This window comes from Polyodon spathula, chromosome 1 (genome assembly GCF_017654505.1).
Source record: "Polyodon spathula isolate WHYD16114869_AA chromosome 1, ASM1765450v1, whole genome shotgun sequence".
NCBI classification, from domain to species: Eukaryota; Metazoa; Chordata; class Actinopteri; order Acipenseriformes; family Polyodontidae; genus Polyodon; species Polyodon spathula.
The window spans coordinates 39,057,226-39,085,159 of NC_054534.1; the positions used below are offsets into that span (position 1 = coordinate 39,057,226).

The 27,934-nt window shown below is 37.2% G+C and overlaps 1 protein-coding gene across 6 annotated transcripts in view; it reads left to right on the top strand.

Moving 5' to 3' along the window:
* LOC121318523 (disabled homolog 2-like) overlaps positions 1-27,934 on the top strand; it is a 52,297-nt gene that overhangs the window by 22,848 nt on the left and 1,515 nt on the right. For 3 of the 6 annotated variants that reach the window (XM_041255290.1, XM_041255299.1, XM_041255283.1), the window contains 13 exons: positions 6,424-6,618; positions 11,586-11,725; positions 12,297-12,395; positions 13,870-14,001; positions 17,606-17,689; positions 18,459-18,485; positions 18,583-18,633; positions 18,944-19,006; positions 20,350-21,021; positions 21,639-21,792; positions 24,155-24,793; positions 26,564-26,676; positions 27,473-27,577. In XM_041255290.1, coding sequence (XP_041111224.1) covers positions 6,534-6,618; positions 11,586-11,725; positions 12,297-12,395; positions 13,870-14,001; positions 17,606-17,689; positions 18,459-18,485; positions 18,583-18,633; positions 18,944-19,006; positions 20,350-21,021; positions 21,639-21,792; positions 24,155-24,793; positions 26,564-26,676; positions 27,473-27,541 — 2,328 coding nt within the window. In that variant the 5' untranslated portion in view covers positions 6,424-6,533 and the 3' untranslated portion in view covers positions 27,542-27,577. Of the gene's footprint in view, positions 1-2,886; positions 2,981-6,423; positions 6,619-11,585; positions 11,726-12,296; positions 12,396-13,869; positions 14,002-17,605; positions 17,690-18,458; positions 18,486-18,582; positions 18,634-18,943; positions 19,007-20,349; positions 21,022-21,638; positions 21,793-24,154; positions 24,794-26,563; positions 26,677-27,472; positions 27,578-27,934 lie in introns of all 6 variants that reach the window. The other 3 variants (XM_041255308.1, XM_041255317.1, XM_041255327.1) reach the window with 3 other exon arrangements.

Below are 27,934 nucleotides of genomic sequence, written 5' to 3' on the forward strand. Positions count from 1 at the left end.
TTCAAGAGATGTATGTAAATGATCTGGGCGTAATCAACATTATTGTGATCGACTACTAGTGTAGTTCAGTGCTTCTAAAGCTCAACTGGTAGAGCTTTTGTTCAGGTCCACTGTCCTTAAGCAATGTTGGACAGCATTTTGATGCATTGAAAACTGTTCCAGTTACATGCTTCTTGACAGTTATTTGGCCTAAAGTGAACACTACCTGTGACAGGTAGAGAACCGGTATGTGGTGCTGCTGTTGCTGCAATACAGAGGCTACAATGCCTAGTCATCAGCTGTGAAATGACTGAAAATATAGCACAGCTGCAGTCAAATAGCATTTATATATACAGTATATGTGTGGGTCCTCTAGATATTGATGTTGAATTTCATCTTTTGTGAAAATGTCAATGGATTTTGGCAAGAAATGATAACTCTCTGAGCCACCTCATTGTCAACACCGGACTCTAACACTTACATAAGTTATGGAAAAGTAATACGACTGGCAAATAATACCTCTGGAGCCAGTGATGCCAGGCAGGCTGCCTGTCAGCTCCCAGTTAGATGCCCCAGACCGGACCTAAGTGGCTTGAATTGGGACATATCATCATACATATTTGGCTAATTGGAATAGTGCTGTGCTTTACAGTATATGCCTTTGTTGTTTTACTTTTAATGTAGACTATATATATATATATATATCTATATATATATATATATATATATATATATATATATATATAAAAATAACACACACACTCTTAAATAGTTGTTGCTTTACATTGCAGGTATGGACATAAGACTCTAATTGTATAGCAGTTTGATCTATTCTTGATTTTACTGTGAGTTTAAGACATCTCTGAGCTTGTTGCCTGTACACTTGGGGGGTGGTGGTGAATGGCAGAGACCTATTATAACTGTATTGTTCCAGGCAATGTAATAACAGTGCTTCTATATCCCAGTAAGACTTTAGTGTTATTAAAAAGCTTATATATCTTACTATAATTGGCAATAAGCACTTGGGATCTCCCTTGTGACTTGATTGCTTAAGGCAGGTAATTATTAAATATGGAACGTCTGTACAGGTAGGGTTCAGTACTGTAGTTAGAGCAAAGGTATGTAGTGAGTGAACGGGTTTGTACAAAGCTAATTGTTTCTTACAGCATGGATAGACATTTAGTTATTGTGTTGCAAAAGGACAAATCTAGCCCAACCAGACCACCATGCAGTTATACTGCTGAACACGTAATTGTAGTCAGCCTGGGATGACTGTGAATCGCAGCTAAGTTAAGTTATGTGCCATGGTTCAGTTCAAACACGGCACATATCCGTTTCATTACTATAGTTACTATACTGATGGACAACCATTAAGTCATTTTAATGCAGATTATACTTGGCCATTTGTTATAAGAAAAGGCCATAAATGTATTTCTTTTAGTTTAAAGTCTATTAATCTTTAAAGTATCTGCTAACATGTATCCGTCTGTCCCATGAAACCAATCTGTATAACTTGATCTCACCTTGTTCCAATATTAGACTGGAGATTGTAGAATTTTGGTTTAAGTAAATTCTTTGACTAGAAATCAGTGCCTCTGTTCAAAACAGTTGTCAAATCATTTCTTTCTGTTTAGTATGACTCCACGACAAACTGTACAGTTATGGATGAACAAATAGGAGTTAGACTGGAGTTTGTTGTATGTATTTCATTAATAAAAAAACAAACTATATAATATAATCATTCTAAATTGTATCAAAGGATTTTTGTGAAACTATACTCGAATGCCATTGGTTCAGTGGGTGAGTAAGTTGAATTTTAAACATTTGGGGATAATTGAGGTGATTTATCTACTGTATTTAGTTTAGTTTTATCAAACAGTTAACTGTAAAATACTCTATCATACAGTAAGTTACCATGAAAGCCAAATAAATAAAATAAAAAAATTGTAACACCATGAATATTGTATTCATTTTACAGACATAATTTTACATATCCTAGAAAATGAACTAGTAGTTTTGCCAACTATTGTGTTCTCTTAGAAAATAATAACATTTAAGGACTAATTCCCCCAATGGTTTTCAGATCTAAAAAAAAAAAAAAAAAAAAAAAAAAAAAAAAATACACTTGCTCTTAATTAACTCCAAAGAAAAGCTGGCAGTAGTACTTTCTCTATGCTCACTCTTTTGGATAGTTTGTCATTTGAAAGTTCTTTAATATTAACCAGTTGTGACACTGGCAGAACACACATTTGGCATTCCCTGCTTCAATGACCCCCCCCCCCCAAATCTATCACTTATTTAAATGTGTCTCCCCCCATGTCCTCTTAAAACACTGTAAGATTGGTAAATACATTTCATGGTTCATTAGTTATTGGACACAACCACAGTACGCATTCCTGGCAGAACTGCAGTATGTAAATTGAAGGTTATAACTTTGAAGACAGCTGTGTACCTTGGACTGACCAGGGTACCTGTTTACATATGAAGCAAAAGAAAATGAATTATAGAATCAATAAAGTTGAATAAGCAGCTAGAATGTACGACAGTTGTAACTTAAGGTTGTTTTTCAAAGTGTTCCAGTGTTAGTTTTGCCTTTTTTTTCTTTCTTTTAAGGCTTGAAAGTAACAATTTGTGTTGTGGGTTTGTGAAATATAAACTTAATCCTAAAATAATACTGTGTGGGTATTGTTGTGTCAGCATCTTGTATACAGTCAGGGGAAGGTTAAGTAGCAGGCTAATTATTAATGATTTATAAATGCCGGCCCATTAATGTTTGGGGTGACACTGATATTCTGAAGTGCACCTGTCTCATTTTTCCCACTGCTTCATGAAGTAGTCACAGGATTTTCACTTGAAGTTAAGATGGTCAGCAGCATAGGAACAGAATTATTAACTTTTTTTTACTAGCTCAACCTTTGAACACATTCCTACCCTTTGCGCTGAAGACTACCTCTTTCCCTCAGTCACTACAGAACTGGAGCAGCTGGAAGAAGCCTTGGTGGTAAGTTTAAAATCCAAATGAAATGCTGAGGGTTAACTGTACCTGTGTAGAGCAAACTGACATTTAGTGTCCCGAGGCTTAATTATAATAATAATTTCAAGATACTTTAGATCGGATTAAAAATTTTCTTGGATGATACTGGCAGTGTTGAGGAATCAAGAGAATATCAGTTGTAAAGTCTGTTCTATAAAGCATGTGATTTTTAATGACTGGGAAATACTGCAATATCGGAGTTGTCTTAAACAGTTTTTCTTGAAGGCCACAGAATGTACAGAAGCTACCCATTTTTGGCGGGAATAATGAAATGCACTGTATTTTGTGATACTTGGTGATTAAAAGTTCTGTCAGAGCAAGTGGGAAATGAATCTCTGTTGATTTAACAAACATGCTGGGGTAGAGAAAGCATTGCTTTGGGGTTTGTTGTTATAAAGCTGTGTCTGTGATATAGTCCAGCGTGTTGCTTTTTTTTTTTTTTTTTTTAAGATTTAATTCCAGCTTGAGTAGTGCTGTACAGTGGCAGCTTGCGTTGGTGTGTAAAAGCCAGTCAGGGTGTAGCATTCACTTGACTGCATTAGATACTGTAGGACTTGCTGCTATCCTCTATATTCAGATTCTTTTTTTGACTGACCCGAAGCTGTTTCTATAAGAGAGTAACAGCTGTTGCTCTTTACGTTCTGCTTTTTCCTAACAGTTTCTAATAATAGTCCCTTTAATGTAGGTGTTTCCCCCCCCCCAATTACATGCTTGACTAGTTTGAAGGATGTCATGTTAATGAGGTAACTTACTTGTATACCCATAGGGCTAAAATTAAATGTAGTGTATTAAATTAGCATCGTAAGCTAGCACTACATTTAAGTACCTTCTATGCAGAAGGTTTCTGCAACTTCCAGTGTCCAGCAACCAGTTGGGGATTGGAGTAAATATTTACTGGACTTTTGCTGGGTATTCAGCAGGAATACAAAATCCCATACAGTATTTACAGCAAACAGATAACTTCTGTGAGTAGACAACAATGTAATAGTATTTTTTTTTCTTGGGCCAGCTTAACCACCTATTATTAGGCTTCCATGACAAAGGCTGGGAAGCCTATTGTTAAAGTTTTTTTTTTTAATTTATTTTTTTTTTTCTTCCCAAAACTATTAACTGCTGCTGCTTCGAAGCTGTGTGACTGATCAGGTTCTGACTTGGCAGGTAACGAGCTGGATACATTGGCTGTCAGATGCTAAATAAATTTTGCTGCTGCGTCCTTGCAATTGGTGGCGTGATGCATTTTTCGATAAAACCTTTCAAAATCTTCTTGAACTGGTGAAGTGATTGATCTGAAACTTGGAATATATCATCGGCATCCATCAGACATGATACATTTTCATGTCAAAATGGCTGCCACAAATCTTATTGAAATGCGCCCCTAACAACAAACTGCTGCTGTTTGAAAACTGTTTGTCCAACAAACTCCAGATTTGGTAATTATCATCCCAGTAACAATGGGATACAAATATGTGAAAATGGTGATGTTTTCTAAAACTAGATGGCCACCACTTATACGTTTACATTTGAAATTTAAACCTGCATCAGTTGACAAACGATTTACTTGACCTACTCCAAACCCCACTTCCCTGAAACTATATCAATACAACTGACTTTTAAAAAATAGTGTTGACCGGAAATGGAATACAAATATGTCAAAATGGTTGTCTTATAAAACAAGATGGCCTCCAGGAGTACGTCTACATCCGAAATTTAAAACTGCATCAGTTGACGTACGATTTACTTGACTAACTCGAAACTTCACACGCATCATCCTTGACACTGTAGCAATACAACTGACTTTTAAGAAACTGGTGTTAAACTGAAATGGCCATGTGACGCATTTCTTTTTGAAACCTCCCAAAATGTTCTTCTTTGGCACAGTTGAAGTGATTGATCTGACACTTGGCAGATATTATCACCATCCAAACCTGTTTGCAAAGCAGAAGATGCTGTGATACAATTCAGTAGTAAAATGGCTGCCGCAAATTTCACCAAAACGTGCCCTTAACAGCAGACTGCTTTTATTTGAAAACCGTCTGACTCCAAACTTGATAGTCATCGTTCCGGTGACAACGGAATGCAAATATGTTAAAATGATTATGTTTCGTGAAACAATATGGCTGCCACTCCTACATTTTCTTCTTGTATTTAAAACTGCTTCAGTTTAAAAATGGTTCACTTGAGACACTCAACTTGGAAACCATCGTGCCTGTGTCGGTAAAATTAACATTTTCAAAAATGGCATTTGTGCGTTAAACAAGATGGCCGCCTGTTGCATTTTTGGAAAAAAAAACTTTCAAAATCATCTTCTGTGGAACTGTTGAAGTTGCTGATTTTAAATTTGGCATATTGAGAACTAAACACGCTTAGATGGGTACTGATACCTGGGCTTGGGAGCCGTAAAACTGCCTGGCAGTTCTTCTTCTTCTTCTTCTTCTTCTTCTTCTTCTTCTTCTTCTTCTTCTTCTTCTTCTTCTTCTTCTTCATTCATGTGTATGTGGTTTATTTGTAGAGCTGGTGTATTGCAGACTTACATTTACTATGGATAAACCAGGCCTATTCTGCACTGATGAACAATGACTGTTGTGATGAGGATTCTTAGATATGGGAAGGCGGTAACTTCATTTTGCTATGTGGCTGCTGAGCTGGAAACTGCTCTTGAATCACTTCCAGACAGCTCCCTCGATTCCTGTTAGGTTGTTTGTCTTCCATTCTTCAGCCTGTCTTTCCTACCATACAACATGATTTTGTTTATTTTTGGTAATACCTTTACTTGAGTTCCAAGAATGCAGCTCTTATTGGAAACAACTGCTCTGAATTGTGCCAGCAGTAAAGCATACATACAATGTGAGAAAAGATATTGAGAGTAATAACTGCAGCTAAGATTTTAAAAAACTGTATAACAAATGGCAAATCTAGGGTTTTACCACAAAAAAGTAACATTTTGAATTGACTATACCTGTAGAGATTTATACTCAGTTTTTGTTAAAAAAAAAAAGACAAAAAAACAAAAAACTTTGTTATATATGTGATGTTAGAAAAGATCAAAATGTGTGTCTATCCTATATCTGTGTTAGCCTGCATCTTTTTAAAGTTGTTGAACTCGAACATAAGCCAGCAAAACCCTTTACTTAATGGGTGGTTTGACCCTTAATTTTAGCTGCAGCAAGATTTTGTCCAGCATTTGTCTTATCCACTTGAACCTCGGTCACCTTTGAAGGAGATTCTTGTGTCAAAGCAGGTGTGTAAGAAATAACCTCAGATGTTTACAACTGGTACCTAATGACATGTTAGTGACCTTTTGGTAGGATTCCAGTGCTGCAAGATTGGTCTGATACACATCAGTGTTTTTGTAGGGGATTATTCAATGTGAAATGCCTGCACACATAACTCTGCCCCTTTTCTCTCCACAGGCTGCATTGAGTATGTGTCACTGCTGAGAGTCACTGCTTTGAACCTAACTGTGTAGAAGGTGCTTTCCATTTATACATTTCTCCTGAGTTTGTGAGGCTGGCCTCCAATCATGTCAACAGAGGTAGAGACAAACATCACCAACCAGGCTGATGTGGCCCCTGTGAAGACTCCGTCAAAGAAAGAAAAAAAGAAAGGTAAAGAGAGAACTTTATTAATAAACTTTTATATGTGATACGCATGCATTTAAATATTACGCAATGTGTTTGTCGAGATTTATTTTTTTAACTTGACGTAGAAACACAAAGCACTTTGCTGGGCTGGGCTGGGCTGTGCCAATGGGCAGCTACAGTGCAGTACTTTACTGCACGTGCTTTGTGTTGCTCCTGTTCTAGAACAACCAAATATTGCCTGAAGTCTGAATTTATAGTCCACACTTTAATTAACATAGAGAAAAAAAAAAAAAATCATAACTTGTATATGCATGTCACGTGTTTAGTTTTTCTTGCTCGCACAGAGTAACTGCTCTAGTATTCCATATGTACACAGAATTTTAAACCGTAAAAGATAGCTATGAATACCATTTACATAGTAGTTTTTACACCTCCCTTACCTTTTTGTATGAAGTTGATTTTTTCTTCTTTTTTTCCTGTTTTTGAAAAATCATGTAAGTGTGACCTTTTCTTGACCACCTGCTTCATCACACAGAAGCAGCATGAACACAATTGTATTAATAGTTTTGCAGTGAGTCATAGCTGCTGTTCATGCTACTTCTGTTTACTCGCTGCATTACATGCAGTACAAAAATGGATGATGTGCTCAGCCCCTCGATTCGGTTTCACCCAGACACCTTCTGTTACTTACTCACCCCCATGAAAAAAGAAAAGTTATTGTGCCATTAAGAGTGTCGCTTGTTCAGCAACCTTGACATTACTCTGTTGCATAGTTGTCATGGTTGTGTTAACATCAATCAAATAAGACTGCAAGGCATTGACTTGTTTTAGAAATTTGCACCAACTGTGTATACTTATTAAAAAAAAAAAAAAAAAAATTAGAAACCTGTGCTCTGTGGAACCTGCCGGAGGATTTGTGAGTGAAATCTTTTCAAGCATGCTGAAATCACTGATACACAACAGATCAATTGTCAGGTTTATACAGCCACACAGGCACTCAGAAATGGTGTCTAACAGACATATACATTGGTAACAGCAGCTACATACCAGAACCAAAGTTCATGTCTGGGTTAATTGAGATTCTGTAGTACAAAAGGTCATATATGGTCTCTCTTTTATTACGTGGATTGTGGGGCAGCAGGAAAGTGACAGTAAGGGCCTTATTCTCAAAATTTTAACTCATCTGTTTTTTTTTTTTTAAATAATGTTTGCTATGAATACCAGTCTTTTAAATAATAATTATAATAATAAACTTGCCTGTATCAAACGGTAAAGGGGGATTATTATAATGGGGATTCTTTCTGTTACTGACTTTAAATCTGTATGTCCAGGAAAAACCAAAGCCCTTATGTAATAGCTGTTACTAGAGAACACATCATTGTGTACTTGAAGACAACTGTCTCACTTGCTTAACGCCCAAAACCTTAACGCTGTCTCAGATTTTATCCACTCAAAGGAGTGTTCTGTCCATTTACACTCAATACACCCTGTAGTTGAGCTTAAATATATATGAGCATTTTACACTCGGGTCAAGTCATAATGCTTGTTTGCGTGGGATTTGCTGACAAGACAGTTCCATGGTTCTTTCTTGCATTTAAATATTTGGAAGTAGGTGGTGAGGAATCTGGTGACCAGAGGGCTTTACTTTCTATTTACAGTGCATGCAAATAATTTCAATTGTGGACACAACTCCAGGTCTACCCAACACTGCTCTACCAATCTGCCTTACCCAGAACATGCAGGAATTGCTCTCTGCTAGGACTTCTTGCTATTTAATAAACCAAGGAGTGCTAAAGACAATCTGTTGGTGGCTCCAGTGGCTTTATTTTATTTATAAATGCTTGTTGCCCTTGCACTATATACCCATTTCTGAGGGTTGTCATTTTTTTAAAGGCTGTTTTAATCAAGATGTTAAAAGAAACAAAAATATGATTACCCTAACGAAGAGAACCATTGGAATTTGACAGACAACTGCAGTAAGCTTTCTTGGTTTATTTATTTAAAAAAATAAAATAAAAAATGTAACATTATTTAGATACATACTGTAAAGTCAACAGTCTACACAGCTGTACTTTGTATACCGTGTCTATTGCTTTATCTGCTTTATCTGTGACTGGAATGTGACCAGTGTGTGGTGAATGAGCCACACACAAAGACAGCACAGTGCCGCTCTGTAGTTTAAAGGCAGATTAATTTTTTGGGCAAAGTTACATGGAAAACAATGTTCCCTTTTACTGATGTGCTCTGTGTCATTAAATTATGCAGGCAATAGAATGTAAAACTACTAGGTTTTAATTGGCTGAACTTTCTATGCTATAGGCATTGACAGTAATGTTTTCTTAGGTTGTAATTATTCTGCACTTTTATGTTATACTTTTATGGCTGGTTTCACAGCCTCCAATTGGTACTAGCCTTGTACTACCCAATGTTAACTTGGGTAAGGAAGTCCAAGATTAGTGTTCATCAGCGTCCGGGAAACTAGCCTTTTGAATGTAAAGGCTTAACTAGTGTATTCGTATTGCTGTTTAGATTCATTTCCTATAATTTTCTGTCTTGGTCATTAAACTCGGAAGTTTAAAGCACATCTGTGGCCTGCATAAGACTCTAAAGATCATGCCTAAACTCTAAGTACAAAAGGTATTGCAAAGTCCTCCTGACAAATTTACTCTATTAGCAGGGACAGCAAATATAGTTTTCTTACATTCTCTAGAGCAAAAGTGTTGAAGAGTACTGAAAGTTTAAACATGTTTGAGAGCTCTGTCAATTCCATAGGGTGCTAAACGTTTTAAAAAAGTCACCAGGGTGTAAGGACTGACAGAAAATCTGAACAAGAGAACTGATATTTCATACACATGCATGTTACCCTTTGAAGACCTGTATCTTGTTCTGAACACTTCAAGTGTAAACAATTACCATGTGCAATTTGCAATATTTCTTGTGAGCAGAAAATAAAACTTGAAACAAGGTACAATCCATACTAGATTTGATGAAATTCAGTTTCTTTTGTCTCTATTTTAGTCCAATCTTAGGTGTTTTTGTGTGACTTTGCCAGATAAGTTGCTCAAAGGCTCTGGTGGGGAGCCCTTTAGTTCTGTGTAGTTGAGTATTCCGTGATGTTGGAAAGGGCTGAGGCTAACTTGGCTGCAGTTGCTGGTAATTTGTGACAATGCTACCTCTTGGCTTCAGTTGCTTTCATTATATCATGACTTGCAGTGAAGGGTTTCTACTAAAAAAAAATCACATTTTTAAGTTCCTTTGGTATTTCATAGACAAAAAGGTTTATATTCTGTCCTCTTGAGCTGTCAACAAAGGCTACTACATGGGACAGACACAAATATAGAATTTAAGCTGTTCACAGTGTCGTCCATTATCAGAAATTATTATTTAATAAAGGTTAACATCATGGCATGCATTATCTTATTTGCAGGGACATCCCGTTAACAGTTCCACACAGTCAATACGCATGCACAGTACAGAGATTATTATTCAGCCATTCCAAAATAACAGCAACAACTTCAGCTCTATTTATTTATTTATTTATTTATTTTTGTTCTTTCCATTCAGAAACAGCGGCATAAGAAAAATGTCATCTTACGATATGAAGAATTGCAGTATTTGAGCTCATGTATTCAGTGTCGATGTTTTTGGGCATGTCCTGTCATGTGGGGGATTTCTATCTGTCATGGATTTACATTTGAGGACTGACTTTTAATTATGCCCATAATTAATTTCTCATGCCGGCAGAATTAATATAGATCCCCTAGATTCTTGCAGGTAATGCTTTGTGGACTTACAGCATTACTATGTGCATTGTACAGTACTATGGACCTCCTAGTCAATTGAATGAGTTGTTTCCAAGAAAGAAGAAAAGCTTTGTGGGGCCTTTGCTCATTTTGTACACAGATGTGCCTGAAAGTACAGTAGTAAGGTAGCCAGTTACATCAGAGCCATTAAAGTGGGATTTAAAAAATTCATAGTGTTCAAAATTTCGGTTTTTATCTAAACACATTTTTCCCAGGGATTTTTCAGAGTTTATTTTACAAATACTGTTTTAAAAATAGGGATAAAATCGATAAAACATTCTTTTTTTAATTGAAAAGTCAGTCAACACTAGGAAATTAAAATTCTCAGTATTCCACATGTGAAGTGTGTATATGATGTGTAGTAGTTCTGGTTTCTGATTTAAGTTTAATGTCCCTGGCAAATTTTGCCATGTATGATGAAGTAGAATCTGTGCAGATCGAGGCCACATTTTCTCAAGTTAACTGGTACTTTGCAAATGTTTGTACAATTGCTGTGCTGACTCAGCTAGTATCTGCAGAAGGCATGAATTTGACATCGGCACAAAACAAGCCAGGTTTATTAGCTTTGAAATCATAAAAAGAAAATGTACAGAACTGGACAGTCCAAGGTATCGGGAGTCTCGTTTTGGATTAAAAACAGCATTTTAATCCAAATATTGTTTATGCCCTAGAAAATAGTACTGGGAAAACACTGAATAGTAGACTGAAAATCAGTTATAAGTCAATAAAAACCAAGGTTCAGTTTTAAAAATAGATACATCAATAAATCTTTTTTTTGGTGCAATTTGGAATAAACAGGAAATACGGAATGCTAGCTATGTTATCAAGCAAAATGTTAGACAAAGTAATGTGAATCAATTCAGTCTACCACCAACTGTATGCAAGGGTGGCCAAAAAAAAGAAACATTTTTTTCCTTCCGTTTTCTTCAAGGCACATGTTTGGTGCAAATATAACAGACATTGTGTCAAACATACATCAGTCAGCTATTTCTTACCTGTTCCGTACCCAGTAACCAAGTGGTATTTCTAAATTGAAACCATGTTACATTTAAATAATGTGTATGTTAATAACAATCTTGTTGCTGTTTACTATTTATGAGGATTTTTGCAAAACAAAATGCAGTCTGTCCAGTTGCAATGCACAATGATGTGATGTCTATTTATGCTTGTTTTGTTTTTTTCTGTTAGGTCCAGAGAAGACAGATGAGTTCTTGCTGGCTCGATTCAAAGGTGACGGAGTCAGATATAAGGCCAAGCTGATCGGTGTGGATGATGTCCCTGAAGCAAGAGGTGATAAAATGAGCCAGGATTCCATGATGAAGCTAAAGGTAGTGCACGCGCGTAATCCCTTTTTGTAATTAATTGAACTGTATCCGGTGTTTTTATTTCACGTGATTGTGTTGACTTTTTCTTCTTGGTCAGTTTGAGCCCTATCAATGTTCTATAAATGAAGGTTATTGTTTATGACATCACATCAGTACAGCCTCGTTACAAAGCAAGATAAGCAAGATAAAGTAGCTAAGAGGTACATCATTGCGAATTGTTTCTACTCAGACACACACTGTCAGTGCCATAGATCATACTAATATTTAACTTACAAAACAATTCACACGCAACTGGGAAACCATAGTCTTCAAGCCAGTGATTTTACTGTTAATGATTTTATTATTTTGTTAGGAATGCAAAGATACCGCTAGTTATGTTTTGTTTTAAAGTTCAACGTCAGATAAATGTTGCCAAAGCATTCTCTGTAAAACAGATGTTACAGTTGAACCTACATAATATTCCTTGTATTGAAACACAAAATGGCTAGGCATACCTGTAACTTCTTTTTTCTTTTTTCTTTTTTCTACATTACACATTTAACATGATGGCAATGTTGTGTTCTGTGCTTTATAGGGCATGGCTATTGCTGCTCGTTCCCAGGGTCAACACAAACAGAAAATCTGGATGAACATTTCCTTGTCTGGTATTAAAATCACTGATGAGAAAACAGGGGTGAGTCTGCAAGTGACTTGTTCTCTACAATAATATTAAACCAAGCTTAAAAATGTATCAAGTCTCATGATAAAGCTGGGTCAACATATTTAAAATATATATTTTAGTTAATTTATTTAACTAAATAGTTTTATTAAAAGGTACGCTAGAGAGCTTATCACTAATGCAATCATATCAATATATAGAATAATATTGAAGTAATAGTATTAATTATATATTGAGTGTATAATATGGTGGTGACCAAGCTTCTTTTGGATGGTCAATTACAGTGACGAGTGAAGCACCTTCACCTGAAATCAGTACTATAGTTTAACTCTTTAAGGACCGGGATCATGTTAACACAATAAAAAAAAAACACTTTGTTTTGATGACTTAAACCAGCTGCACACAGCCCGACTCATCTTATCTCAACTGGCCGTACACAGTCTGGATGAATCGTAGCAGTGTGCGTGCCCTTAAAACCAAGATTATCCAGATTTTAGTCGGGGTATCTTCAGCTTTGAAGATAAAACATGTTGAATCTTTTTCAGTCACAGTTTCGTTCAGATGTGATCAGTCTGTCTGTGTGCGGCGGCTGCCGACCAAGACTGACCTGAGATAGATTAATCATAACGGTGAAGCAGGTTTAAGTGACGTAGCTTGTCATGTAACTTGTCATAATACTTGGAAGTATTATGTATTACTACTCATAATACTTGGAAGTATTATCACAGAAACTTGTTTAGAGCTAATAAAAAAGGGGTAACACTGTAAATCTGATGTATTTGACTTGTAATTATATTAGAACATTTATTCTGTCATGTGTTTAAATATATATGTTTTTACGACATTTATAAATGTCAATGAGTTAGTGTATACAAGTATATACTATTTCATAAACTAAATGTATCAGGTACGTTTTTTTTTCCTTATTGCTGATAATAATTAATTGAGTAATGATTTAATTATTTTATTTATAAATATTAATTTCGAGAAAATAAATCGAGTAATGTCCATTATTGCTTATAAAGACTCTGAGAATAAACGTTTATTCTGTCATTGCAGTCACTCAGGTGAAAAAATGTCTTGTAATCTTTCAATATTTTTCAAGAAAACTTTCAGGAAGTATTGTAAGGTCCCTCGGGTCATAGAATAATGTGTTTTATACATGTATCTCTAAGCAGAATACATAATAAAAATTACTTGAGTTGTCTTTAAAAAAAAAAAAAAAATATATATATATATATATATATATATATATATATATATATATATATATATATATATATATATATATATATTTATAGCTTTTTTTTTTTTTGTGAATTTTTATAGGAAGAGAGTCAACTACAGCCAAAAAAAAAACATCTGGTCCTGGGGGAGCATCTCACTGAAAAATATTTGCTCCTGAAAGGGTTAAAACACATACGGTTGCAATATATTTTTTTGGTAACACAATGCTAAAACCAAGTGTTCTCTCTTTCCACTTTTAAAGGTCATAGAGCATGAACAGCCGGTCAATAAGATTTCCTTTATTGCTCGTGATGTTACAGACAACCGAGCGTTTGGTTACGTTTGTGGTGCAGAGGGACAGCATCAGTTCTTTGCTATAAAGACAGCTCAGCAGGTAAGTTGTGTGTGTGCGAATGTAAGTGTATCAGAAAATGTTAGGTTACTTACCGTAACCCTGGTTCCCTGAAAGAGAAGACAACCACCAACTTTACTTATGGGATATGCCTGCCACAGGTCGGGTATTCACTGAGCATTTTATGTCGGAGCTGCTGATAGGCTCCTCCGTGGGGTGACGTCCAAGGTCCCGCCTACTGAGGGAGTAAACAATCAACCTGCGGAGACCATTTTCTCTTTTGCGTCAAGCCTGTGAGGGTGACTGATGTGATGTTGCTGGTTGGTGATCGTCTTCTCTTTCAGGGAACCAAGGTTACGGTAAGTAACCTAACGTTCCCTTTCAATTAGAAGACAACCACCGAAACTTTACCTATGGGGAAAGTATACCAACGCCGTCGTGAGGGAGAAGGAAGGGCAGCAGATGAAGAATGCATCAGAACCACATAACCCAAGGGTTAGTGGTGTGAACATGCAACCTCAAAGACCCTCGTGCCTAATGAAGGCAAGGAAGGATCTACCACATTAAGGTGGTAGAACCTGGAGAAATTATGCGGCGTAGCCCAGCTAGCCGCTGTATAAATATTGGACAATGAAGCCCCTCTGAAGAGGGCCCAAGATGTAACTAACCCTCTGGTAGAGTGCACGGCTACCCGCCCAGGTGGGGGCCAGCTGGCATTCTCATGTGTGGTGGAGACTATGTCCTCAATCCAGAGCAACAGTCGCTGCTTCAAGAGGGCCTGTCCTAGGGTCCGTATACCGGGACAGACAAAGAACTGGTCAGAATGACACAGAGCTTTTGTCCTATCCACGTACCACCTCAGTGCCTACACCGGTCAGAGGAAATTCAATCTCCTATTGTTTTCCGAAGAGAACGGAGGTGGGTGGAAAGGCTCTAGTACCACAGACTCGTTCATGTGGAAGGCTGTGGTCGCCTGACAGCGCCTGTAGCTCACTGACCCGCTTTGTGGAGGTGATAGCCAGGAGGAGGGCTGTCTCCATAGACAGATACTTCAACTCTATGGAGTGTATGGGCTAAAAACGGGGCCTTTGTGAGAGTCTCCAGCACAATATCAAGGCTCCATTTGGGGAGAATTGTGCAAGAAATGTGCACCCAGAGATACAGAATCAACGGGGCATGGCACGCAGAAATGGCCGCCAGATACACCTTCAAAATAGAAGGTGACCTACCGGCATCCAGCAGTTCTTGCAGAAACTGCAAGATAGCTGGCATAGGGCAAGGTACTGGGTCATGACCTTGAAAGTATCTGTACTTATAGGCTTGTAACGACCTAGTGGAGTCTGCCCTAGCAGTTGGAAAACATGCCCATGACTGCATCAGATAGCCCTAGTGTTGACCAGCGGTCTCGTTCAGGGGTCAGATCCATAATTGGAACCTGCCTGGTTCCGGATGCCAGAGTGCCTCTCGTCTGACTAAGGAGATCCAGGCAAAATGGGATCTCCCAGGGCTGGCCTTGTAGGAGCTGACACAGGGTCGAAAACCAGTTTCATATGGACCACTGGGGGACCATGAGGAGAACTGTTGCCTTCTCTAAGGGACCTTCTCTAGGAAGGCCAGGAGCAGCGGTATTGGTGGGGACAAGTAAAGGACAAATGAACCGCTCTCAACTCCAGTGCATTTATGTGCAGATATGTCCAACGGCCTGACCAGTACCTGCGGACTCCTCTCCCGGCCCAGACTGCACCCCAACCTGAGTTGGATGCGTCCGTCGTCACCACCTGACTATATAAAAGCAAGGTGATGTGGGAGACATCATTTTCAAGGACATTTAATAACATTTTGCAAAGAGCTAATATTTTAACCATTCTCATCGTCAGTTTGTAAATTGCAGTTTATAATACCATATTGTTTTGCATACTCCAATTTTCAATACATGTTTCATAGTTTACATGACAAAAAAGCAAGTCTGCAAATAGAGAATATAGAATCCATGTAAAAAATTTTCTTAGAAGCACCTAAAAAGGTCTCTCCACTGTGGCAAAGCAAGGTTCTAACGAGAGCATTTACCTCTTAGAGTGTAGGGATTGTTAAAAGAACGGTTGAGGAGATTAAGAAAAGATGGAATGATATTCTGAGGCGTACAAAAGAAAAAGTCTCATATATAATGAGGGCTCCACCTCCACAGTTATTTTAATAATGCCTACAGAATTTATGTTTTGTAAAATGGCATTCTGGTATTTAACAATACTGGTTTAGGTATTAGGTACAGTATTGTTAAGTTAGAGTTTGAAAGAAAACTGTAAAAAAAAAGAAAAAAGTCAGAGGGACAGATGACACAGTTAGTTTGTAGCTAGAGCAAATACAGTACAGCTGGTTGTAGGCACATCTGAAATAGTGTAGCTGTATTATAGACCATCCAGATATGCTTTAAAATCATACAGTCAGCAATACAGACATGCATAAGAATTAGAGTTGTAACTGCATAAGAATTTACGAAGATATAAGTCATAGTTAAACTGTTTGTATGAACCTGTATGGAGTTATTGTTGTTGAACATATTGCTGTACAATGGAAGGATTTTCCACCCGTTTGACTACCATGAATATAAGTAAATAAAACAGATTGTTTCTGAAGTCTGAAAAGTCTATACACCTGGAATTATTCTATACGAAATAAGAAGTTGAACTAATATGCGAAGCACAGTAACTGGATGATGTGTCGTAATGTATAAGCAACCTAGACTGCAAACTCTGAAGTGGTACATTTGTTTATTAAGAAGCCCCCACACATTCTATATTTTATTCATTTGTCCTGGTGATGTATTTTGAACTTGTAACACATCATGTGTTACAAGTACTGCTTGTACCAAAATCTCCACTTCCATATTGGTAAATTTCCGCTTTCACTTCCGAGCATCCCCATCGCCATGGCTAGTACCAGGCTGAGGTCTTTGTGTGCCATTCATTTTCATTTGGAATGTGTAGCCTACACACGCAGGGTTGACCCAAACCCGCCATTTATTGTGAGAGGTGTGTAATTCTTCACCGCTAATTGTGGTGAGGGGTATTTAAATTGGTTGATTGTGGAATCATCTTCTTCGCCTAATTAGTCTTATAAAGTAGGTCGTTATTTTGACACTGAGTGTGGCCGTACTGAACACGCACAATACGTGGCTATTTGTGGTCGGTTTTTCCCCTTTATAAATTTGGGCCTCAACCTGGTAATACAGAAGTTTACCTTACCGTAGGCGAGAGGCAAAAGTGGTCTCCGTGGGTTGACTGTTTAATCCCTCAGTAGGCGGGATCGAGGATGTCACCCCACGGAGGGGCCTATCGGCAGCTCTGACATAAAATGCTCAGTGAATACCTGACCTGTGGCAGGCATATCCCAAAAGTATTGTTGTTGGTCATCTTCAGATTGAAAGGGAACTTGTACATTCAAACTTCTCAAGGCAGCACTCTGGGACAACTAGACTGGAAAAACATTCTATAGTGTAAGCTCATTTCTGAACATGATGATAAACTATAAGGTGTTTTTCTTTTTTATGCAGTCTTTTATATGGATGTTATTAAACAAGAGCATGTTCCGGTACTGTTTTATAGTGGTTTGACAGTAACTAAAAAAGTAATATCTTGTTTCTCTACAGGCAGAGCCTCTGGTTGTTGATCTTAAAGATCTTTTTCAGTTAATCTTCAATTTGAAGAAAAAAGAAGGGGAGAGTCAGAAAAAGGTTTGTATGTAACCCAGCTCTAATATATATATATATATATATATATATATATATATATATATATATATATATATATATATATATATATATATATAAATACACACACACACACACACACACACACACACACACACACACACACACACACACACACTGTACATTGCAGGTCTGAGACACATTTAATCATTTCCTCCAGTGTAAAAAGAGGCCTTCTGTTCTGATTATAATAAACCAAGTGGGAAATTGAAGGAAATTCAGAATTTTTTAAAGCCCAACATCTGTTGAAGCTTGTGTTGTAGGAAAATAGTGCTCCCTAGTGAGCCTCTTGAGAATATTTTCCAACAGAGTGACTGCATATAGTCCCCCTATTCTACTAAATAGTACAATCTACATTATAAATGACTTAAAATGGCTGGTTAACATTAGAAAACCAATTTGGAGGGGGAAGCATTCGGTAAAGCTTTTTGAAGAATCTGTATTTCTACTATCAGGTATTATGCACTTTTCACTGTATTTACTGTACTATTTCATGCATTATGCTACCATCATGTGTTATGTACGTTCCATTGTATTTGAGGTATTATGGATTTTCTTGTTACTGCGTCTTGTAAAGCACTTTATGATGGTGATCAACTGTGAAAGGCGCTATATAAAATAAAAATTGATTTGATATTAAAAGAAAATATAGAGAGTCAATATTCCACTGGTCTTTATGGCTGATTTCAAGCAAATTACATACAAAACCCTTACACATGCTTTCTGTGTTTAGGATGAAGCAGACAACAAGCTGTTGGAGGTAGGCATTACCTTTGTAATACCACCACTGTGTTTGTTACACTGTGTCCTGTATTTTAATTTATTTACTATTGACAACATTATTTTTTTTTTTTCAGAATGGTGAGGATGCCTTGCTGACTATTGAAAACCAGGTTAATAAAATGAAAGTAAGCAGTTAGTCATTGTTCACATTATAGTGTTCTACCCAGTGTGAAGTAAATATTCATTAAATGCATCCTAGCTGCTGTACATGTTTAGTTTCATTGCTGGTCTATGCAGGCTGTTCATATTAAACCACATACTATATACCATGTTTGGAGTCTTTTTGGTTTTGAATAAAGGTTCAAGGCTATTTGTCACCATAGAGAAAAAATGTTATCCGCTGTCAAAATAAGTCTGAACCATTGGGCCACGATCGGATTTGTTCTGCTTCCACCAGCTTACCTCTGATTTCCCCTATTTAATTATTTGTTACAGGGTGTTGAACAGCTGGATCTGTTTGGAGACATGTCCACACCTCCTGATCTGCACTCCCCTTCTGTAAGTGCTACGTGAAAGCTATGGAATTGTCCAGGTTTAAAACTAAAATGTGTCTCCATCAGTTGTGAGGTAGTCTTCATTAATGTTTCGGCAGTTTTGAAACACAGATGACTTAAACTCATCAGTGGAACACATTTAAAATCTGTTTTCTTGCTGAGAGTGGATAAAAAAAAAAATACATTCTGCATTCAAAACCCAAAGTAAAGATTGCAGAGGCTTCACTTTGGAAAAACAAAGCAAGTTTGGTGAGAGGTGAAACTTAAGAGACAGCAATAAGCAGCTGTGATTTTTCAACACTGTTTAAATCAATGTCCCAGGGCAAAAATCAAACAAAAAACAATACAAGCCAATATAGGGCATATAGAACACTCAGAAACATTGCATATCGTAAAAGGGGAAGGTAAAAAATGTTTTATGAGTACATAAGTTTACTCACAGTTCTCCTCTTAAAAACTTTTGAGAATAACCCTCTAAGACTGGTTTCTTTTAAATGCCAAGAATTACTAACAGAGTACCATCCCATTTCTTACACTGCTCGTTCCTCATACTTTTCCATTCTCTGTACAATGTACCTTGTCTCTCAGTTTGTTTTCACTCAGACAGTTCAGGATTATTTATTCAGACTGGATTGCTCTGTGAAGATCAATAGGAAAAATTGAATATATTATTCTGGATCTTATTCAGCATATAACATTCTGGAGAACTAAGCACATTTGCCATTCCACACAAAACAGCCAAGGGTTTGTTTGGTCAACAGTGTTTAAATCCCCTTAGATTTAATTTGACTAGACTTGTGTAATGCATAAACCAGACAGTGCATGTTTTAACATTTGTTTAATTTGGACACAAGTGTTACGCAATACAAGCAGATGCTAAAGTGTTTTTTTTTTTTGTTTTGTTTTTTTTTTAACAAATAAAACTGTATTTAATAGGGACACAGTAGTAACTATGGTGGTAGCGCAGAGAGAGCGAACTGTCCCTTGTTGGCAATTAAAAGCTTAAACTGTAGCCTTTTATAACTGAAGCACAGGGACACATTTAACGATTGTAATGATCTGTAAACGAATCATGAAACAGTTTATCAATTTCATATAAACTTTATTGCATGCATGCACGACTAGAAATTAATCTTACGTAATGTGCAGTATCTACTTTGAAAAACCATGGCATTAAAAATTCTGCATATTAAGTTATGTAAAGAGGCTATTTATGAATTATGTTTGTCACTGTAAGAACCAAGAGATACTGCACATTCGCTTTACTCTTAAATAATGACCATTTATTATACTTAAGAGGTTACATGAAACCAATTAAGACTGTCTTTTTCTTTTCTTGATGATTAGGAAAGTAAAGATATCCTATTGCTGGATCTATCTACTGAAATTGACAACAATCAGAACTGTGTAAAAGGAAATCCCTTCTTAGAGAATTGCATCACTTCCTGTTCCTCTGTCCCTCGGCAGAGGCCGCAAACAAGTGTATCACCTGACAATCCCTTTTCTTCCCAACTGAGTTTTTTTCCTGCACCAATTCCTGACCCTTTTAGTGACGATCCTTTCTCCAAAAATAACCAATCAGCACACTCGAACTCAGCAATTTCTTATAACTCTTCTAATCAGAACAAAGAAAATTCAGATCATATTCTTAGTGGCCCAAAGTTAAACGGTGCTTTGAACGGTGACACTGATTTCTTTGGTCAGCAGTTTGATCAGATATCAAACAGAACTGTCACACAGTCATTAAGTAATGGCCAGTGGCCCGTGGAAAATAAGATTGCAGAGGTAGCAACATGGACTCAAAATGGGATCCTGGAAAAGGAGCAGAATGGTCTGCCAAACAAAGCCGTGCAAAACTCATTTGTGCAAAGATCTGGCAAAATCCCACCGCTACAAAATGGTGTGAAACAAGACTCTCGGATGAAGCCGGATCCTTCAAAGTCTCCTCCATGCGATTCTGTGATAATTAGCCCTCCACCACAAAGCACAAAGCCCGGACGAAGCAGGAGAAGCGTCAAGGTGAAGGCATGACCCCAGCTTCCCTGCGTTGCATGAAGCCTGTTTTTGTTAACACTGTGCCAACTGTGTGTTTAAGTTGCTGCCTTTAGACTTTAGACAGTCAGTGAGGCTTCTGTGGTAAGCTAAATGTAGCATCTGTAATTTGATTCTAACCAGCTTTGCGGTCAACTGTATAGATACTGACATCAGGTTTGTAAATCTTTGTTGTGTCTGACCTTGTATGTTGTGCTGTTGTATTAATAATATAATCCTGAGGTCTGAGTAGAAGGTACATTGTTAACAATCTCTGTCTATTTTTAATGCATCTGTGCTGATCAGTAAGGGTAAGTGCACTTTGTGTGGATGTTTTTAGTATTTCCAGTAGATTAACCATAACTATTTATAACTTCCCACCAATTCATTTCAGCTATCATTCATTTAGGAAACTGGTAATTGAGAGCAGTTTTTGTGATGTAACATTCAAATGTGTTTATCTAAAACTTGTGCTCTACGTTGTACACTGTTGTATATTGAGTCTAACCAAAAAGCATCTCAAGAGCAGCATTCAATGAGTACGAGGCTTGCGAATGTCTGAGTTTCTCCCTTTCTTTGACCCAACCTATGTATTTCCTAAACAGTCTCCTACAAATGACCTCTTTGGATCAGACCTTTTTGCTCCAGTCAACCAGACACCAACTCCATCTCCACCACAGCAACAGCCTGCACAGACCAATCCTCTAGATCTCTTCAGCAACAACACACCTACCCCTGCCTCTGCTCTGGGTGCTTTGGGTGAGAATTTTAGAGAACTTTCTTAGGGAACTGTAGGATTCATGAAGTTTTGTAATAATGATAATTCCCATCTAAAAGTTTACTCAGTTGTTCTTGTCTGGGTATACTGCGTCCCGCTAGATGGTAATAATTTACTTTTTCTTGATTGAGACAGCAGCATTTTGTATTTGTTATTCTAGCCTTAAAGGAAGAAGTTGACTTGCAATTACTTGTTTCTAAATATGAAGATTCTGGCATTTACAAACAAAAAGGTTCACACAAATAAGTTTTTGCTCAAAGCACCAACTTTCCAACGTTTCGGTATGTTTAACTTACCTTTGTCAAGGGAAAGTGTGTTTTGAAAACAAACATTGGAGGGGTGTGTGTGTGTGTGTGTGCATATATATATATATATATATATATATATATATATATATATATATATATATATATATATATATATATATTAGGGGTGGGCACCAATATCGATATTTTGATATGATATCAATAATAATTTGCATATCACAATATTGTGGGATTAAAAAATGAATAATCATGTACGCTCACAGAGACATGGTTTTTATTCCTAATACTGCTAAAAATACAAACGCAGTATAATCAAGTTTATTTTATATTAAGATACAGCAAACCCTATACATTGTCAGGCTCCTAGGCAAACACCGCACTGGTGTATAAAGACAAACCAAACACTATTAAAAGAAAACCAGTAACTCGAAGTAGTATAAGATACTTCTCCTCTGACGGAATCCCTCATTCCTATATGTTACGTATCCAGTAGGTGGTACTATACTCCTTTTTAGGTATAAGGTTAAGACACAACACACACACACACACAAAGTATTATTTAATCTTGACGTTTAGGTACCAAACGCTATTTGCATGCTGCGTTAAGCCCTATTGGCCGTCTGTTTTGCATCATTTTGAGTTTTGCGCATTTATCAGTGGTTCATTGCATTTTGTTCGTGTGATTACTCATGCTATTATTAATGTATTTTAAAAATGTAAATTTCTATATTATAAAACATCAAAACACATCTCAAAATAATGCAAAATTTGCCACTGACACCATACTTAGTACTTGTAGATGTGTTGTGAGTCAGCATTTGTATGCAGAGCAGCTGAAGATTCAGCTACTTCTGGATTGGTTAGAAAATTACCGAAGCCTGTGCGCAGAAGTATAGAAATATTTTGAGTTTGAAGTGGAAATATGGAAATATTGCCCTTGGAGTCGCTCAGTTGGTTTCCACTCCCCCTATTTAGGTGATTTCTGTTAAAAAATGAAGATAAAATGGGGTAAATTGCAACGAACTTGTAGATTTTAGTGTGGAGCTGCATACTAAGTTGTAGACTAGCTAATATGGTACTATCTCAGGGTCATCCCAAGCTGTGTATTAACTTTGTTCTCCATCTTTTTTTGTTCAAATTGGGGACTAGCTTCATATTTAGTACGGAGCTCAAGGTTAAGTTCTTTGTTGTAGTGTGCTACCAAACAGGGAGCGGGGAGGGGGAGGGGCTCTAAATCTGAGTGATTTGGTTCCAGCTGTTATATGTTAGGAGTGTTATAAGATTGAAATCTTTTTTTCTTTTAAGGAACCTAACCTCTTAATTATTGTTTAATTTTCTTTTTTTTAAACGTACGAAAATGATGTACAGAAATGTATGCACACATGAAAGTAAATACTAAGGCTGAATTGCAGAACATTATTTTCCCATTTTCTTAAACCAAATTCCCATGTATAATGTAATTTTCCTAAAACACCAACAAAATTAATAAAGATCTGTTTGAGGATAAGCAAAACTTGTATAAGTTCTCATTAATTACTTAACTCACAAAACAAATGCATTCGGTTATAGGACCAAAAGTATATTGTAGACCAGGATGAAACTGGTTTTGTTGTAAGCGTTTTGACACGTGTTTAGTTTTTATTTATGTTTTTTCCCCACAGAAGAGTTAAATTTTTTTTCAATAATTTGTTTTGAATAGTTCAGTTAGTTGCATTTTGGGATTTTTTGTATTTGTTCAAGTTATTCCGATACCACAAAGTCTTTAGTCTACAGAAATTGCTGGACTAACTTAGTATTGTGTTTTAGTATCCTTTAGAGGGCAACAGCAGATACTTTGGGTTTGTTGCAATTGAGTCAAATTTTAATATGCAGCTGAGGACTATCTTGAGCTGCTTTATTTGTTGCAGTTGTTGTTAACCTACATACTAGTTTAGTACCGTCCTCCATACTAACCACGGGATCATCCACAGTTAGTACGCTCCTTTAGGTTCGTTGCAACTGACCCATTGTGACTTGACTGTGATGACATTTTTACCTCCCTGGTAACAGCTAAACCTTTGTTTTCTCTGTTCACCAGGAGCATTATCACTGGGCGCTTCTCCAGCAGTAACAACAGCACAATGGGGACAGTCCCCTTCAGTGTTCCCTCCACCTAATTCCATGGCCCCAGGGCAAATGATGGGTGCCCAGCCTTTTGGTCAGCCTGGGATCTACAGTGCACAACCTGTCCCTGGTTGGGGGCAGCAAGCAGCGTTTGGGGCAGCACCTTCACCACAGCCCCCTGGCTGGGGTCAGGTGGTGGTCACATCCCCACCCGGAGCCTGGCCCCAGTCTACACCTTTTGCAAACCCCTTCCAACCCAACATGTTTCCTGCTGCTATGCCAGGGCCCATGGCAGGGATTACCCAGTCCGGCCCTCCACCCCAGCCCCCTCCTAGGCCTGCTGCTGTGAAAGAAGCACCAAAGGTCGAGAACAGTGCCTTCAGTGTCCTGGATCCTCTAGGAGAGAAGGAGAAGAAGAACAACGTTAAAGAGATGTTCAGGGACTTCCAGATGGCCAAGCCACCAGCAGTTCCAGCCAGGAGGGGTGAGCAGCTAGCTGTCACCAGCACAAGTGGTGCCTTCTCACAGTATTTCACCAGCAGAGTAGGCCATATCCAGGATGTTGCTGATCATGATGACTTTGATATCAATCAGATATCAACTAAAATCAATGGTAAAAAATTAAATAAAATAAAAAGATTTTTATTAACCACTACTGATCTGCTTAACTAATAACGCTATCCACTTTCAAGCATACAAAACAAATAATTCAAAAACTCTTCCCTGTAGTTTATTGCTATTCACCATGTGGGTTCCATTTTCCAGCAGCAAACATTGCCTTTTAGGAAGTCTATTGCTTCTTGAAGAATTGAATTATCTGTGTGTTCCAGGTTTCACCAGGATAAACCAGATGGCACCGTCAAACTAAATAAAATACAACCCTTAAAGTACTTTCTTCTTATTAAACATTTTGCTTCCATTTATGGTTCATATGTCTAACAGCCAGACTCTGAAGCCCCTTTCACACTGGCGCTCCAATCCAGGTTCTGGCTACCCGGTTCACAGTCCCGTGTAGTGTGAAACCACGTACCTGGGTTGTACCCGGGTTGACCCTCGGGATGTGGGTCACCACACTTTGACCCTGGGTCGAGCGAAACAAAATCCATGATGGTAACAAAGCGCCACGTCTGTGTGAAGGTTTCACTTCTGTAAGCAACATTTCTGTTTATTCTGTTCAGTAATATTTTTGTTGATTTGAGACACCCCATGAGCCAGATTGCAGCAGATGAAGAACCATTTGCTCTAACCATTTGCTCTAATTTTGGGCCAACGATTCAATCCAGAGAAGCTTGGATGTATGCATCTGTAACAAGTTGCTTCCGGGAAATTGCGTACAGACTTCTATTGCTTCTGTCGCCCAGGTAGTCGCTGCTTTTTTCAAAAAACAGTGTGAAATCTCGCTGTCGACCCGCATGACACTGGGTTATGACCCAGGTAGAGCATGCCAGTGTGAAAGGGGCTTAAGATCTTTCACCATTCAAATGGATTTTCTTCTAGAAAACTCAACCAGAACATATTGTTAAGGTTAAATAACTTCAGGAATTACAAGCAGTACATATTCTCCTGAAATAAAGTTAAGTGAATTAATAGCTTCTGTTTACTTTGGACCACAATGTTTAAGCTAATGTATAGTGAATGGCATTACACTACAGGTGAAACATATTGTATGAGATTGTTTAATTAGTTTTGTATGCTTTATATTTAAAACGTTCATGTTTTCCTTCTAATGTACTTTTAATCAGTCATTGCCTTTTAGCTGATTTTATTTGGCACGTTTCTTGACATGTGTGGTCTGATTTTGAATTATTCTAATTGTGTAAGGGATGGTTGAAGATCTTTTGAACAGGAATGTGTCTTGAAAATATCTCCCTTCTTAGAAATGGGTGATGGTTAAAAGATGTTTCCAATGGATTCTAATTAACTGACCCGTCTAAACGTTTTGACACGTTGGTGGAAATTTACAAAGGCCTTTACTAATTTGCACCACAGAGAAAAAAAGACGGTACTGTTACAAAACCAGAAATATCCAAGTCCCTTGAATGACAGTCTTCATTTGTTTATTTCAAGTTCAATGGATGGATGTTTTTCTCTGCTCAGAAAGAAATTGTGCCAGTGGCACTTGTTAATGGCTTTGTAAATGTTCTCCAATCCATAGTGGTCAGCATTGTATAACAGAAAAATGAGGTAGATGATCAGAGGTCTATGGCTGCAACTTTTTTCATCTAATTGGGGAGAACATACACAATGTCAATTAAGTAAATAAAGATCAAATTGTGGGTTAGTGTTTAGAGACAAGCACAAAGGAAAGCAGTTTTTCTTTTTATTGTACAACATGTGTTATACTGGTACTGTATCTAAGTATCTAAATACTCTAACTTTCCAGAGCCACCAAAGCCAGCACCTAGACTAGCTACTCCATCTGCTTCGAACCCTGCACCAAACCTCTTTGGGGATCCTTTCGAGTCTGATCCTTTTGGTGCTCCTGCCCCCACAACTGTGAGTACATAACAAGTAGTAATTTTATGGTCCTGGGGACTTGCTTTGAATGATACATATAAAATGAAATGGTCTTTGGACTGTCATACTGTAATCACATGTTGGAATACAACAAAATACATGCATTCATTGATTAAGAGCCAATATGTGGACTACATGTAAATGTGTACCATGTGTTGTGGTGTATTGCAAATAATTATATTCAAGACATGTACCGAGTCACAAAATCCATAATTCGCTATTTATTTTGAAGAAAATGGCAGCAACCCAGTGCAGTTTATGTTGTGTTTTTTTTTTCTTCAATATTTGTTTTTTCTCTAGGATTTATATATTGTTGTTTCTGACGTCATTATATACCATGCTTACTAACTCTTCAAGCATTTTTTTTTCTAAAATGAGTTCTTAATTTTGAGTGTGAAGTGAGGTGGGGAAGCAAATTTAAAAGTGCACTATGCAGTGAAGCCTGTGCAATGCTGATGTTCTTCCCCACACTACTTTAGTCAACCTTGGTTTTCAAATGCAATGGGGAAAAAAGAAAAATAAACAGATAGACTCATGCATATATAATAGGATATTGAACAGGGAAGAAATATATATTAGGGAAATCTAGATGATTTACAGTACCTCTTTAAGCTTGGCTTGTCACCTGTTTAATTACTGAATTCTAAGCTTCCATTGCATCAGTGTTGCAACATTAAATGGAGTAAAAAATAAATAAATTGAAATGAAGGTGTAAACTCAAGGAACATATTTTCAACTTACCTAACAAATGCCACTTTCTGCTGTTGTATTGCAGAGTGCTCCAACCCAGCAGCCAGCTACAACAAATTTATTTGGAGATGGATTTGATAATCCATTTGCATGAAGACCATACTGTTTCCAACTCTACTTCATCCTCTATGTGAGTCTCTTTTTAATGCAATGGTTAAAGCTCCACCAGTTTTTTAAATTATTTTTTTTACTGCCATTATTCTGAAGTGAAAGCCTGTGTACATAAACTTCAAATGGTGTCGGATTGCTATTTATCATAATACTTAAAGAAATTACAACGGTGTACATATATAGATATATAATAGTTATATATATATATATATATATATATATATATATATATATATATATATATATATATATATATAATATATATATATATATCTATATAATATCTATATCTATAAATCTATAGTAGGACAAACCAAACAGGACAAAGAAATATCCAGTAAATTTGTCCATCATTCTTACCAATGCTTTACCATCC